The sequence below is a fragment of the Plectropomus leopardus genome, chromosome 4 (assembly GCF_008729295.1).
Source record: "Plectropomus leopardus isolate mb chromosome 4, YSFRI_Pleo_2.0, whole genome shotgun sequence".
Taxonomy (NCBI): Eukaryota; Metazoa; Chordata; class Actinopteri; order Perciformes; family Serranidae; genus Plectropomus; species Plectropomus leopardus.
In genome coordinates, this window is record NC_056466.1 from 19,336,390 (window position 1) to 19,353,633 (window position 17,244).

Consider the following 17,244-nt stretch of genomic DNA (forward strand, 5'->3'; position numbering starts at 1 on the left):
AGCTAATTGTGTACTCCAAGTAAAAACTATAGGGTCACGATACTATCGCCGTACAAATTCAAAAGCACATTGGGGCTAATTATTCATATTTTTTTCATAATTAGGACCTACTTTTATTTGATTTTTGTTTTCAATACTTGAATTCTTTTCAATATCATCTATAAAATATACAATTTGTAAAATAAATAGTAAAACTTCAATGTTTTATTCATTAAATGTGATTTGGGTGAATCACTACTTTAAATAATAGATTTAATTCGTTCCACGATCTTATGATTTTGTATTAATGCCAGTAATGTATTTTACAACCATTTACATCTTCTCAAATATGAAGTATATGATCCTAAATTTTACCAGTCTGTTCCCTATAGCTGATTTAAATTAAGATCCCTGATTTGAAACTCTGCTTAATTCAAAATAGGCTTGACTCCCTGATGAAGGCTTGTATGCCGAAACGCGTAGGAGTGTTTTAATTATTTATCCCAGTATATCCCCGCTCAAAGAGCACCTCGAACATACTGACTTTTGAGTCCAGGAAGCGCTCCTTTTCTTGTATTTTAGGCTGAAAAAAAACTGAAATTCATTAAAATATATACGATACAATGATTCAAAGATGAAATTGTCGACAGTTCATATAATAATGTTAATAATCCAAATAGCTAAACTTTCCCATATCTATATATATTTCATTGTATTATTAGTGATAAATTGCTGCAGTCTTGCCTTTAACAGTTTCCGTAGACAAAAAGTTGTTTTCCCAAAGAGGTGAGACATTATAAAATGTCAAGTCCAAGAGTATACTGCATGAAAAAGCTTTTTTATTACAAGAGAAATAGAAAAGATAAAAGCATTGTTGGCATCATATAGGCTTATCACAGCACAAAAGCACCACAGACACACAAAAAAACCAATAAGAAAACTAGAGAGAGAAACAATATGAAATAAAATAATCAGTCTCTTACGACCAGAAAGAAAACACCAGCAGCACTGAGAACAGAGTCAGCAGCTCCACAATCACAGAGCGTCTATAAACAATGTACAGAGGGTCCATGAAGGCTTCACGGAGAGCTTATAAAACTCTATACAAAGTCAGGTGGGCACTGTATGTCTGAATGAGACAGATTATAACCAATACAAGACAGACACATGTCAATCCTCATATACTTCATGTTACCGTCGGCAAACCTGCCTGTGGAGTCAAAATACCATCTATCATATGCAGTACTCAAAAACAGTTAATGCTTAATCATTTGGTGTTTCTCAGAGGCTCAAGTAAACATTTAGAGTACATATACTAAAAGGTACTCTTAAAATTTGACAATATATCTGAAAAGTTTTGTTCTAAACTTTGACAATATATTTGTTCTGTCATTAAATTACCACTCCCTTATGACTTAAAAACAAAACAGTCAACATAATAATAAAGATTTGTGTTTTCTCAGAGTTATTTTCAATGTAATAAATGCATTTGGTTGAATTTGGGTGAGGTTTCTTTTGTCACTAGATGATTTTCATTTTGGAAGCTACAGCATTGGTGTCGATTTCGGGGTTGACGCAGGGGACATGTCCCCTTTAACATTTAGAACATGTGCATTTGTCTCCCCCTTCAATAAAAACATTAAAGTAGCAGACCTACAAATAAAAGTAGGTCCTAAAGCAGTAGTATTTTATCAAAAATTAAAGATATTTCCACCATAAATTGGTGCATAAAAATTCACTGCAATGCAAAAAAATTAAGATTTTGATGTGTGAAGTGTTTGACTTTGATGCTCAAAATTTTCTGGCAGCGAACCCCCAAATCCCCTGTTACGTATGTGTCCCCACCAATGTTGAAAGGAAACCTATGCGCTACAGTATAATAATGCATTAATATGCTCAGCTGTACTAATATTATATTTATTATATTATAATATAATTGTATTTTATTAGATTAAATTAGAATAGATTAGATTAGATTAGATTAGATTAGATATTTAAGTGTATTCAAGACCTCCAGGACCTATTCTGGGGCAGTTAAGCCAAGTTTCCGCCAAACAGTTCTGGGATGGTACCCTTAGAGCCAAACATAACCTTTAAGGACATGTCAAAAGTTTCAAACAAAAACAATCGAGGCGATGGTGGCTAAGGTCTTAATATTGAATCTTTAAAAGGAAGCAGCGCTATAGATTGTCTGTGTGACCATTAAATACATCCCAACATGTAGACGGAGAATTATTTCAACAATTTTCACTATATAGTACAATATGTCACTATATACTATTGATTTGTTCCACTCTGCAATTACTGAATTCTCATCACCTACGGTCATATCTCGCATGAACTATGCTACACTACACATACGATCTCAGCAAGTACTGCTCCATTTAGTTCGTATCCATAAGCTTCCAGAAAGAAAATTCGGACAAAATGAATGCAACGGACAGACAGACAGCTACGTTCATCTCCACATCTAATGTTTAGCATAAGTGAGCCCTTACTGGATGATGATACCGGCATCACTGCTCCGTCCAGCTCTCACTGTATTTCCTCTCCAACAACAATGCAGAGAAAAATTACCTGGTTGATCATTTACAAAATGGGGTTGGGCAACATTTTTAGCAAAAAAAGAACAGACTATATTTAACTCATGCATTAAGCAAACATGCAAGGAAACATTTGACCTTAAAAGTTGCTAGCAGTAGCCTTTGAACAGCACAGTGGATTAAATGATTCATTCTCAGTCTGTCTTTAGATAATTTATAACAAGTAAAGATGAAAAGGCAAAAAAGCAGCTTTAATTGTATAGTTTTAGTTAACTAATGTGTGTAATGCGTGCCACTGTAGGAACAGTTGTTACAGTACATTTAAGTCTGGTCAAGTGTCGATTCTCCCTTGACTGGTGTTTTAAGCTCCACTCAAAATGTAAGGAATGGATCTATTGATGCCTCTATTGGTATTGTCCACAGTTTTTGACAGAAATGCAAAAATAATGATTCAACTCCATAACAAACTGAACTGAACTAAACCGAACTGCTTGGTGGAAACGAGGCTTTAGGCAGTAAGAGGAGACAATGATGCACAGTTGCTTCTTTATCTAAACTGTGCAGATCTGTTCTATAATACTTTGTAAATATTATTTTTAAACTATGTCAAAAAGACTATGTTCCCAGTTCCCTCTCTTGGCTTGTTTCTGATTGTTTGTCTGCTAGTTTGCAGAATGAAAGTGTGGCCACATGATGAGATAGTAAGTTTTAAAAATGACCTCTTACAATTGATAGAAAAGGTCATTTTTGCCTTTCTCATTTTCTCTGGAGCTCTTAGTTGATTGAAAATGCATCTTATAGTTGTTTGTCACAGTGTATGTCAATGCAAATGTAAATACAAATTTTGTGGATTTTTACAGCAAATTTCAAGGGTCGTGCAGCTTTAGCGACAGTCTGCTTTTTAAAAACGTGCTGCTGTAATATCTGTGGTCTTACGTCAGTTTCTATCTACTTTAAAGCTTTCTCCTGTTTGGTACTTTAAAAATATTACCCCATGTGTAACTTTTGGGACTGTTGCCCTACTTGGGGATGCGAGTAAGAAGCTGTATGGAGTGGTGCCAGCATTAAAGAAAGCAGCTTCACAGCTATTTGATCATTTTTGTAGCTGCAGACAGCGCCTGAACAACTGGAGCAGCTTTAGTGGTCCTTGAATGTGGCTTCACAGGCTTTTAAGCCCAAATGATCCAAATCCTGAGAGACAGGCAGCAGCGAAAAGATGTGGAACAGGAGCAGAGGTTTTAAAAAATTATTTTACACCTAGGAGTACTGCACAGTATGACCTTTTGGTCTTCTAGCCACGTTTATCAAACTACACAAGCTCGTCCAATATATTGTGTGCCACGGCTCAACACTAAGACTACATACATATTTCAAATAGGCCTATGGGTTTTATGTATTCAAGGTACATGCGTTCAGGTGTAAACATAGACTCAGCCGATTACAGGCTTTGGATTCATGGGAGTCATATAGTATTGGATACATACAAACACACACTCATATACACACAAGCATACACACACACATGCGCACACACACACCTGAGATGCCTTAAAAGTCCAGTGTGTAGGATTTAGGAGGATATATTGGCAGAAATTGAATACAATATAATAAGTATGTTGTCTTTCATATGTAATCAGCTGAAAATAAGAAATGTTGTGTTTCCTTTACTTTAGAATGAGTTGTTTATCTACACGGGGAGCGGGCCCTCGTCTACTGAGTCTAACATGTTTCACCGCCATGTTTCTAGCAGCCCAGAACAGACAAACAAACACTGGCTCTACATAGGGACCTCCGTGTTTTTGCGTCAGCCACCATCGTTACCACCACTGATGCTGCTCTTCACCCCTCCGTGGGATTCTTTTTTTTAACAGAAAACTCCTTTATTTTGTATTTGTAGCAGCTTAAATCAATGAGTCCATTTGTTTTGGAGAGGAGGAGACCTGTGCAGATAATTTGGCCCCCTAGTAAAAACCTCCAACATTTGGACCAAAGAAAAAAGTAGGGGTGAGGGATACAGTATTGCAGTATTGTATTGCAATATTTTGTATGCCAATATTGTATTGATAAACGGACTCAAGTATCATTTTTTCAAAATTATATAAATTATTAATATAACAGATACAATTACATTTTAGTAGCTTACTGGATTTTCTTTGTTTCTGTGTATGCTTTTTTTTCAGTTCACTTGATAAATTTTGCTGCAATACAAATGATTGGAGGAGGATAAACAGACTGAAAGTTCTTTTTAAATCTTATTTGATAAGAACAGATTCTAAAAAAAATCTAATCTAATAATCTGTAGTTAAAATAGGTGATAAATCACAATCCACTGATATATATCAAATCGTAGCATTTCGTATTGTAATCCTCAGCATTCCGCAAAACATTTAAAATACAATAATATAATATCGTGACTTTAGTATCGTGGTCATATCGTATTGTGGGGCTTTGGGTGATTCCCAGGTAAGCACACATTAATAGGTGGTGAACTAGTGGCCCGTCTGGGATGAGCTGAACAGCATCAGAGAAACACTAATTTGTAACGTGAAGCTGCTTCACTCAGTTTTCCTACCGGTTTAAATCACCTAGTCCATTTGTTTTGGAGAGAAAGAGACCTCCACAGATATTTCGGCTCCCAGAAAAAGCCTCATGAACAATTAACATTGAAGGAATTCTAAGTGGGAGTTTACACTTGGCAAACTGGAGAAGTTTTAGCTGGTTGCAATATAAAATCCTCAATGCTAGTTGCCACTAAATCCTATGAATCCTACACACTGCTCCTTTAATATTGGGCCGGATTGTTCAACAATACTATAGCTTCAGTTTCCTTTCAAGTGTGAGACGTATATGGTAGTAGTGTGCTATCAGGTACGGCAGTAAGTCAGTCTTCTGGCAGTGCTGAATCAGACAGTGGTTTTCCCTTCTGAGGTTCAACCACGTAGCTTCGACAAACTCTATCAAATGGTCCCATTCATCACGATGAAGATGATAATCTGTTGATACTTTAAGTACAATAGAAGAAAATATAAATGAGGTCAACATATACTGTACGTCATTAATAAATATATACTGTATAAATCGTACTGATGACATCTTCACTTACTAAACCTAATCAACAACAGTAAACTATTAGAATTCAGTGATTATGCTTGATAATCCACTGCCTGGTAAAGGTGGAAGCGCACAAGTAATGTCTTTGAGACTAAAACCATGACTATCTGAATGTTCAACATAAAAAAGATCATCTTACAGTCATGCTTGATTTAGAAATCACAAGTAAATCACTGACTGAAGCAACCGCTGTTAAACCATATAGTGTACTACAGTGTAGATAGCACAACTAGTAACAATAACAGTAATAATACTATCTAACGTTCTGAATTGAAATAGTAAATTACTGATGCCTTAACCTCCTAAATATAATCAAACCAAAACCTTCTGTTAATGATGATAATAATACTTTAAATAATGTTCTAAAAGTAATTATGATAGTCAGCTAATTGTAAACATTGTCCTCCTCTTGACAATAAGACAATGTCTTCAATTCAGCTTCTGAACACTGAATCCGGATGTGCACCACATAGAGAGAAACCTCCAAGAATAGTAATTTAACCCCTGATTGTTGGAATGAAACCAAAGTTCCTGCAGAAATAACTTAACATTGGACTAAACTGGATCGGTAAAAATAAAAACATAAGCAGTGTCCTAGTTCACGGCTGCTTCCTTTGAAGTTTTCACAACAGGCTGAGCCTTAATGCAAAGTCGCCTCCGAACATAGCCTACTTTTTATGACATAGTATTTGGCAAAAACAACACATGAATCATTTCCAGTATCCACCACAGGATCCTACAATCTATTGCATGCTGGAAAATTGCTTAACAGTGCATTCAGGTGTCCTAGTCAGCTCATAGTGTAAATAATGGCAGCCAGGAATTGATTAAGATAAACTGAGGTAGTATGCATACATTTAACATTTCTTTAGTACACTATTTGCAGTTGTCCATCATGTGTTGTGGTGAAACATCACAACTGGTGCCGTAAACCCATTAAACCTGCTTGAGTTTGACTACTGATCCTTTTTTCATGCTGGCAGCCTTCCTTTAGTGACGTAAATGTCAGTAGGTAAGATGATCCACTACTCTGCTCCAGACTGAAACATCTCACAAACTGTTGGATGGATTTTAGTACAAACGTTCATGATCTCCAGAGAATAAATCCCAATGACTTTGGTAGTCTTTTCGCGTCTTTTCTTGTGCCACTCTTGAATGAGTGAAATCTACAACATGGACTTTAACAGTCCCCTAGAAGATGTACTGTATGACTTTGGTGATCTCCAAACCACTAGTGCCACCATCAGGTACAAATTTAACTGAAATCTTTCCAGTATGTCCCCGCAATGTTGCAGTTGTGGAGTGAATTCCTTTATGAAGTTATAATGATATCACTGCATCATTTTACTTAAAAATGGTAACATAGTTATGTTGCAGAGATGTTCCTGCAACAACTCTGTGTTTGTAAGGACGCTTCATGAGACATCCTGGTGAAATTTAAAGTGACATCACAACATCTCTACCAAGTGGCAGAAACATTGGGACAATGTACCGCTTACAATGACGTACTAATGATGACAATCTGAAATTTCACTCAGTAGGTTGCTACAGTGTTACATGTGACACTGCAGTGACATATAACATTGTGGAAATTACAATGCAAAAACGTTCCTGCAATACCTCATATAAAAGTAAACCCTCTCAATCCTATGTTATGACCCGCTGGAAGTATGTTGGCTTGGCTTTAACATTTACTTTTGCGGCGATATTGTTCGCACTAACCAACAATGTAACTCCAAATAATTTTAGAAGAACCATCTGCCTACTTTGTATTCAGTGTCAATTAAGAAATAAAAATATGCTAATACACCAAACTAACATGGTGAACATGGTAAACATTATACCTCCTTCTTTAATCAGCGTGTTAACCTTGTCATTGTAAGCATGTTAGCATGCTGACTTTAGCATTTAGCTCAAAGCACCACTGTGCATGAGTACAGTCTCACAGAGCAGCTAGTATGACTGTAGACCCATTACAACTTTGCTGGCCACTTTAATGCAACTTCCTGGGACGAACACCGATATTTTTAACTTTACAAGTTGACGAGGATCACCTCAATGCACTGTTAGTTTGTTTTTTGTGATCTACTCCGTCTTATTTGGGGAGGAGATTCAGCCCACTTGCTTTACAAAGGAGCCAGCCACTGAATTGGGACACAGCTTACATCATCCCCGTGAAGTTGCTCAAACCCAAGAGCTACTTCCTGTGAGGTCAGCGTTGCTGTCATCTGGAGGTCTGGACCTGACCGGACGGTTGGGCATAGAGGTACTTCCAGATGGCGTAGTAGTGTATGGCTGCTCCCATTGCTACAAACAGGTGCCAAATGGCGTGAGCAAATGGAACGATGCCATCACTTTTAAAAAAGACCATCCCCAGACAGTAGCAGGCTCCGCCCATCAGCAGCTCACACAACCCCGACTGCTCGGGCTACAAAGAAGCAGACAGTTTATTATGTTTAGGCTTTAAAGACATGACAATGGGGAGAAGACAAAACCTCACAGTCTACAGATGAGAGTAACACCTCATTTCCACTGCATCGCTCGGCTTGACTCGACTCGACAGACTTTTGGTATCAGGTTGTTTTCTCAAGTTCGTTTTCCACTGCTGATAGTCCCCCCTCAGTGTAGGTGGTATTTCTAGCTGATCACCAATGCAACGCTGTGTGAAACTGCCATGACATCATCATCAATGTGACACTGAATTTCTTCATCGGCAATCAAAAAGAGGAACGTCTGCACTTAATCAATGTATGGCCTACTGTACACAGCAGTTTTGCAGGCTGCCATTTTTTGAAATTTGGGCCGAGTGAATTTTAAAAAAAAGCGTGGTCACTAATGACGGCAGCTTGCTTATATAAAAACAGCAGGTTTTGGCAGGATGTCCATTGTTGTGCAAGTTAAGATTCTCTCTGACATATCAGTGGTCTGCAGCAATTTAACTTCACCTCGATTCGGCTCAGCTCTCTGAACCTCGATTGAGGTGGTACAACATTTTTTGCTCTTGGAAAACCAAAAACACAAGTCGAGTTGAGTAGAGCTGTGTTGCCCCACGCAGTGGAAATGCGGAATAAATAAGTGTGCTCACCATGGAGAGGATGACCAAGGCAGGAAAAACTCCCATCACTGTATAGCAGATCAGCTCTGTGAGCTTATACCTGACACAGAGAGGAATATTTCAGCATGGAAGATTAAAGTTAAACGTGAGACAAAATAAGGACAACTTGACGTTCATTTTCATCTATATCTCACAAAGACCTTAGCATGGGTCGGTTAAGTGACAACAGGAAGCTGAATAGGGGGCAGGGGGGTCGTAAGTCCTGGCTATCGTTGTTTAAGACTGGTCTTTGCTATCAAATGATGGCCTTGATTTTTTCCTGGGCAGCCACTGACTCCTGGTTGACTACTTTTGACCCCTTCCCAGGCGATGCATTGACCAGTTTTGCTCTGGTGTTCAGACAGCTGATGTCCGATTGTTGTTCAGTCTCTTGTCCAATTAAAACTTCCAGTAGAACTTCTGACAGTCCAGTTATACAAGGGCAAAGTTTTTCTGTACTGGTCGCATGTCGTGATACAATGTTGCATCTCCCTTTCTTTATCCTCCTCTTCACTGAAGGAGCGTAGGAGGGTTCTCATTTAACTGTTTTAAATGGTTTACTAAACTCTACCAACGTTTGTGAACAAACTTTTTTTACTTTCATGAGATACTGACCTAAGTAAGCAGATTTTTTTATCAGCTAAACCCCATCAATCCACATTATATACAGTTTTCAGTTTTGTTCACCTGCAGTGCTAAATTAACTGTAAAGCTACCACTGATACATCTCCTGTGTGTGCTTCACATTGCATGCATTTTCATTTGATGGCAGTGATAGGCTTTTATTGGGAAAACAGAGTAGTTGACAATGCTTTTGCGGGCTGCTAACATTACCAAAAATGTACCCCATATAGTTTCTAAAATAGTAGATTTAGACATTTCTGCACTTTTTGTCCAATAAAACCTCTGCTTGAAGCAAACACATTTCTTACATTACATTACAATTCTTGATAAACACTTCTAAGGGGACGCTTGAGTTGAGATAATTTTGTTAACTCACTAGTGCAACATTTATTAGATGAGCTCTTAGAGAGACAGTCCGACATTAGTAACAGTAAATGACTGAATGTCTGAACCAACCTCTCATGGAAGAAGAAGACGTAGGTGGTTCCGAAAGAGGCCATGACCCACACCAGCCAGCGCATGTGGCACCCCCAGGGACCCAGCTCCCGCAGGTTCAGCCTGGTAAAACACATAACACATAACTTGTTTTACACTGTATATACACATTCATATATATATATATACATGTTTATAATAGTCTAATGTGTTTACCAGGGGGCGTAGGAGGCCGCAATGAAGAAATAGATCACCATCCTGTCACACATGTGGAAACAGTGCTCCACAGACCTGAGGAGAGAGACCAAACAGCCTAATAACAACTGAGTGACACTGTTTATACATATCGCATCAGTGTGTTTAAGAGCTCAAAAACAAATCTGAAGTGTGGGGGTATACATTTGCTCTGGTGTGTCTCTGTGGTATTTTTTTATTGTCTTCTTATATCCTTTACACACATTCATCATCTGCAAAATTACAATCCGTCCCAGTATGGTGTTGGTGTATGTGTGTGTGTGTGCATACCGTAGGTGGCTCTTCTTCCAGGCCACAGTGTGGAACAGGGTGGAGATGATGAAGAGCGAGCTGAGCCCCGCCCCGTACACCCAGGCCGACAGCCGCTCCCATTGGTCCTCTGACTGGAAGTGCAACACTGAGCTGCCCAGCAGGCTGGGGATTATCCATAACTAAATAAATTCATAACATAAATAAAACATGAGCTACAGGAGGACAAATATACAACTATTGCATGATGTATTTTAAAAAGAATCTGGTGTTTTTCATGTTTCTGTTATGTAATGCTGCTGGATTTTTCTCCTGCTTCCACTGAGTGTCATTTTATCTGTGTAAGCGTTAACGATCACTTCCTGTGGTCTGTGTCTGTGTATGTGTGTGTGTGTGTGTGTGTGTGCATTCACCGCATGCGTGGCACAGTTGGCAGCATGCTCATATTCTGTGGGCTGGTATCTCTTGTTAGGAGGAACGCGGTTGTTCATAAACCTGGAATCATCACAAATGAACAAATCAGAGTTGGTATATTTCAATAAAACTTTCAAAATCTGAACTTCAAACTTCAATGAGACGTTAGTTTAGGCACCACGCAACAGTGAGGCACGATGTACCCAAGCCTGGTGAGACCATCCTAATGATGTGAGCTCGACATTATGTTTAATTCTCTGTATCAGTCTGGACTCGCTGCCACCCAAAACACATTCTAGGATTTAAAAACCAATCTGGGTCAATCAGGGACTGTGTTGCAGTTGACGACGTAAAATGCAGGCTTGCAGAACAGTAATGGCAGCTCCCGAAGCAACAAGTGCTCTCTCTAACGTCAGTAGAACAAACACAGCAGTAAGTGAAATTCTTGCCGAAACCAACTGAACAAGAACAAGAGGATGCACTCATGGAGTCTCTCAGAGGAAAAGACATTTTTGTCGACTGAATTTGGCCAAAGCTTGATTTATCAACTGGCTGTAAGTGATGGAGAAGATGTTCCCCGATACAAATCCATGGTTATTGTTTTGCCACTGATTGCGCTGATGGAGGAGCAGATACCAGAGGCTGCAAAGCTGAGGATCACGCCCATACAGACTGGTGTTCACAGTGCTTCGGACATAAATCAAGGACACTATCGGCTAGTCTATCACAGTCCAGAGGAAGCTGGTTGCAATGCCAGTGTTTTACAAAAACCTCATAGCTGTCGACAAGACACATGTCACGTACAAATGGTAAAAATTAATAAATAGTATTTATTAGAGCTACTGTTATGGTCTAATGTAACAGTGTACTTCTATAGCAGAGGCTAGTGCTTCCGTCAGGATTGGCTGAAGGAGTTTGACTGTCAAAACGAGCATCGAGCATCGAGTCCAGACTGATACAGAGAGAACTATGTTGAGCTCATGTCATACCAGGCCAAGTGTACACATGAAAAGAGCGGGAAATAATGAGGAAAAAAAACCAAACATTATTTATCTTTGTTGTTAAAAGCAGAATCACAATGACTTCATATGCTATAAAAACTGCATTTTCCTCTTGATTTCATTAAACCGTGAGCATCATCTTTAATATTTGTATCCATTTGTATCTGAATGGTGTTCATAAAATTTCACCCCATCCTGTCCTCTTGCTTAGCAACGCTGGATCATGTTTCAACTTGTTGCCATGACTGCTGTTGCCTGGCAACAGTGGGTAACCACAGATCGACTGAACCAGCGGAGGTTTGTCCTGATGAGCTGTTTCATAAACAATTCACATGTACAGATGTGTCTGCATATTCACACACACATAAACACACAGATATACATGTAACCTCAAATCTACTCCTTTGAACAGAAAGCCAAACAAAAATGCAACGGCTCAGGAGGTAGCACTCCATCAGTGATGTCACTGTTGTCATGGAAACCACCGAGCAAGGATTGTCTTTTTTTTCCACACCAGAAAACTCCTCTTTTTTTCATCTTTCTTTGCTCTTTGCTCATCTCTTTCATTTCCCTCTCCTGTTCCCCAACTATGTCTCCTCTCTGCCTCACGATGATTAAATTAACATGCAGAAAGGCAAATGGACAAAGACGTCCACGCTCGCACGCACGCACGCACGCACACACACACACACACACACGCCACAACCCTCTCTATTTTTATGCTGCATCTTGCAGAGCCAGATTTCATGAGAGACCTAGATTTAGCGATGTCTCTTTCTCACAGTCACCCACACACACACATTGTTCTAAGATTGGTGGAGCTCAAAATGAGAAACAGGCCGCCAGCAAAGGGAATACCACTCAAATTAAAAATGTACATGTATATTCATATAAATATACACACCTAACAGCATTGCTTGTACATATATATATCTAAATATATATGTATAATGTGTCATCCCCTTTGATTTCTGCCTGCATATTTTAAAGATTTAGTCCACCTTATATCTCTGTGTTGTGCAACAGTGTTTAACAGTAGAACATGAACATGATGATCTCCTCCTACATGTAAGCTGTTTTAAACCTTTTTAAATCATATATATGGCACTGCTGATCCTTCTGTAGATAGATCAGAAGGTAAAACTAAAGGAGTACCGATAGAAGGCAAAAAAAAAAATAAAAAATCCATCTCTTATAATGAAAATGACAGGCAAACATCCTAACAAACATGCCTAATTTCTTCTCTCTGCTGCTCCTTAAGCAGCTGTTTTTAGAGTGACACTCATTCAGAGTTATTAATATTAACTGACCCAGCCCAGAAAAAAAACACTGTCCTGTCCCAAATAAAAGACATCCTCGTCCTGTATCCAACATGGGATTCACACTGTCTGACTGACTCTCTCTTTGGTGTGTGTGTGTGTGTTCACGATGAAGTGTATGTGTGGGCGTGTACGTGTGTGTATGTCAGTGCCAGGCCCAGCAGGCTTGGCCGGGTCATTAATGACTTTATCAAGCTGGCTGATAATTACCAGGCCAGAGGCCAGGCAGAGAGACTCACTAAGTGGACAGAGAGGAGCAGAGCTGCGGAAACATCATGATAAGTCTTCTCATACGACAGCAGGATGGACAGAAGGAACGCTCTTATTGTCTTATTGAACCGTGAAGACCAACACCACAGTCCAGTTAATAATGAACATGAATTAATCTTACAGCCTGTTTTATGGTCAAGCAAGTCTTGCATCAAGAACACACAGCAATAAAAGCAAGGAAAATGCTGTATGATCAAGAAGAGCTGAAAAAATTGTAAAATAACTAATCGATGGACAGAAAATTAATAAAAATCTGCAACAATTTTAGACATAATCACTTAAGTTATTTATCAAGAAAAAATGCCTAATATTCTCTGGTTCCAGTGTCTTAAATACCAGGACATACTGTATTTATATCAATGTAAATTAAATATATTTGGGGTTCGGACTTTTAGTTGGACAAAACAAGTAATTTGAAAATGCCAGCTTGTGAAGATTTTGAAAGGCAATTTTTATTTATCTGATATTTTCAAGTCTAAACTATGAATTGATTGACAGTGAAAATATCTATTAGTTTTAGCTGTATATATTTTAGTGGACTTCATGGCACATTTGAGAGTGAAATGATAAGGCTGTCGACTGGAGGCATGTAAAATCTAGGCCTATTATTTTCATTATTAATTAATCTGTAAATTATTGTTTACTATACGAAATGTCAAAATAAATACTGAAAATGCCCCTCACAGGTTTTCAAATGCCATGTTTGGTGAAACTATATAAATACAGATATAAAACGCAGAAGAGCTGCAAATTCAAATTGGCAAAGCTTACACCAGACAGTATTTGCATTTTTTTTCTTGACTAAACAACTATACAGTTCAGTTATCAAAATTGTTGCCATTTCAGCTCTAAAGGAATGAAGGAAAAAATATCAGCTGCAAAATAATAAATATAAATTATTTTGCATTGTTAAAGCAGTTAAGATATGGCAGCTGTGTCCTCATGCAGGACAACTCATATTATTATTAATTTTACAATTAATTGTTTAGTCTATTAAATGTGAAAAATGCTAATCACGCTTTCTGGACTCCAAAGTGACGTCTTCAAATCGCTTCTTTCTCTCACATTGAGAAGCTGGAAGCAGCATTTTCGCTTGAAAAAGTACTGAAATGATTAATTAATGATAAAAAAAGACAATCAATTGCCTTTTGATCGACAAATTGATTAATCAACTAATTGCTGCAGCTCTAATAATAATTTGTCTACAGTCTCAGTTGAAACCATGACAACCCACTGAATAGTGAACACTAAACATGCAGGTTTAAAATCTGTTATCGGTGTGGTCTGATCCAGAGTTGAGATCATTTTAACAATAGATTCATTGTTTTGCTCGTTTTTCAAGCAAAGCAAAACAATAGCAAAACAAAACCAAAAAACCCCACAAACATTTACTAGCTCCAGCTTCTAAGCTATTATGATTCGCTGATTTTCTGCGTCTTTATCAGTGTAAATTGAATATCTTTGAGCTGTTGGAAAAACAAGAGGTTTGAACTGAGGATGCACGATCAAATCGGCGAGTCATCGGTATCGGCAGATATTGGCTTTAAAATGAAATATCCCAATTGGCCAACACGCTGATTTCTGCAAATTTTAAAAACGGACAGGTTTTTTTTTTTTTTATTGACAAAGTGAATATGTACAAAACGTCAACCTCTGCAGTTTTTTTCTTATTTTGCACACTGACAAACACTGTATTTTATATTTCTACGTGCTGGTGGGTGGTCATGATAAGAGTATGCATAATATGATGTTAATTCCACTACAGAAGAGACTTGATGATCACCAAAATTAGGTGGGAAAAAGTGGATATATCGGTATCAGTTTTCAGCCAAAGGAATTGTTACATATCTACATATCGGCATATCAGCAAAAAAATCCAATGTTGTGTATCCCTATTTTAAAAATGTCACTGTGAGCTTGTGATGTACATAAACATTATGTAATGTAATATTTTCTCATATTTTATAAACCAAACAATTGATTAATAAAGAAAGCAACTCTCACATTTACCAGTATTGATAATAACAGTCAGTTGCAGCCCTGGTGTGCTCTGTGTGACCCCTTCCTACCATGAAACCCATCCAAAAACCCTTCAGACAGCCTGCACCATGTGTTCTTTTATGTGCAAGTCCAAATATTAGATAGGTTATGTGTTTGTGTGGCCTCCTGACAGCAAGATAATGATGATGAGGAGGAGGAGGAGGAGGGGGAGGGAAAGTGGAAGGTGTGCATGTTAATAATGATGCTTATGAAGCAAATAAACCCTGTCACACCTTCAGCTACTACATGTAATGAAATGAAAACGCTGACTTTTTAACAGCTGGTTCCCAAATCCTTCCATCCTCCTCCTCATCATTAAAATCACTATCATCAGGCAACATTATGACAAATACTTCTGTTTTATCAGCGGTTTCTAAACGCGTACTGTGATATAATAAAATGACTTCACCTACCTTATAAGATTCATTTACAGTGGAAATCAGCAACAGTTGACAGCAGACAGACAGTATGGCTGAAGCCTGAATCCCCTCAGAGCGAATTAACCGCCTCGATCTGATCGCTTCTGCTCGGATTGTAACGACTTATGAAACGTGACGAGCACCGCCGTTTCACGGGGAAGACGTCGTCGTCTTATCTTCATCTCAAGCAGCACCGGGAGATGGACGCATCCCGAGCCAGCTGCCTCCAGAGGCTCCGGTCCGGAAGTGTGGGCGTCGGGGATGATCTGTGAAGAGGGAGCCGCTGCTCCTGCATGGAGGAGGTGCTGCTGATGTTGGTGGTCTCTCTCTGTCTCTGTGTGTGCGTGTGTGTGTGTGCGTGTCTTTCTATGTGTGTGTGTCTGCTGGAGCTCCAGCCGCCGGTTCACCTCATCACGACTCGGTAAGGAGGGCTGTTTTTCATCACTGACGGCTGCCACATCATTTTGTGAGGGACTGATTCATGGCTGAGACATTTGCTCTTGTAGTTTCTGGTTCCTCCTCTAGGTGCTGATGCAGGCACGAGTTTGAGGCGGTGTGGTGATGATATAATGTGATGATGATGATGATGGTGGTGGTGGTGGTGGTTATGTGCATTCAGCTACAGAGAAACACAGTTTAAAGGGGCACACGGCTCAATTTACCGCAGCGAAAGAGTTAATGTCTTCTGTGGCTGTGGAGGAATATTGTCCAGTCTGGGAAAAATAACCACTGATGATGTCACAGTGATGTCATCTGGGTTGATTAATGATTGGGGATTCACTCAGTTTAATAGATGAAAAAGGATTAAGGATTTTTAAATAGTACTCAGATTTTCCTGAATCCTTTAAATTAATACATCTGTTTTATGTAATTATCTTAATATCCCCACTTAATTCATAGGCTATGTTTGTCATATATGTTTTCTACTTGATGCTATTATTTACCTGATGTTCTGTATATTGTTTTACATATATATATATATATATATATATATATATATATATATATATATATATATATATATATTATTATTATTATTTACTGTCAGTTAACCCTTTGAAACCAGAGCATATTGCCCTGATTTCTCTCAAAAATATGGGAAGAAGGCAATAAGCAACCAAAGAAGAAATTACCCAAAAGTTAGCAATAAATTAGTAAAAAGTACAAGAAAATGACTTAAAATTTGTAAAATAAATAAATAAATAAATGATACTACTACTGCTAGTAATGATAATAATTTTCAAAATGTTTTAAAAATGACTTGGCAATGGGGTTAAAATCATAGTAGTTTTTTTGTAATATAATTTTAAATATATATAACTATTTTAATTACAAATATAGTATATCCCTAGATTTTTTTTCCTTTTTCCCTAGACATTTTCCCTATCTTTTTAAAAATAATTTTCTAAATCCACTAATGTCTTACAACGTGTGAAGCATTTATTTCAAAAGAACTCGCTGCCTTTTTCCCCAAGTTTTGAAAGCAACCAA

General features: G+C 38.1%; 1 protein-coding gene across 1 annotated transcript; it reads right to left on the reverse strand.

Annotated features, from left to right (window-relative positions):
• Positions 1–5,874: 5,874 nt before the first annotated feature.
• LOC121942260 (monocyte to macrophage differentiation factor 2-like) lies at positions 5,875–15,891 on the reverse strand. The gene is made up of 7 exons (XM_042485411.1): positions 15,748–15,891; positions 10,704–10,785; positions 10,312–10,472; positions 10,003–10,077; positions 9,808–9,909; positions 8,719–8,788; positions 5,875–8,061 (listed from the first exon to the last, which is right to left on the reverse strand). Exons 1-7 carry the CDS (start codon positions 15,759–15,761, stop codon positions 7,858–7,860), a joined length of 708 nt encoding a protein of 235 aa, XP_042341345.1. The 5' UTR covers positions 15,762–15,891; the 3' UTR covers positions 5,875–7,857.
• Positions 15,892–17,244: the final 1,353 nt, after the last annotated feature.

Bases quoted from the DNA above. Each gene is read 5' to 3' on its own strand.
- LOC121942260 (XM_042485411.1), bottom strand. The intron at 10,473-10,703 runs GTGAATGCACAC...GAATTTATTTAG, and splicing joins CCAACTGTGCCACGCATGCG to TTATGGATAATCCCCAGCCT. The intron at 9,910-10,002 runs GTAAACACATTA...GTGTTTTACCAG, and splicing joins GCGGCCTCCTACGCCCCCTG to GCTGAACCTGCGGGAGCTGG.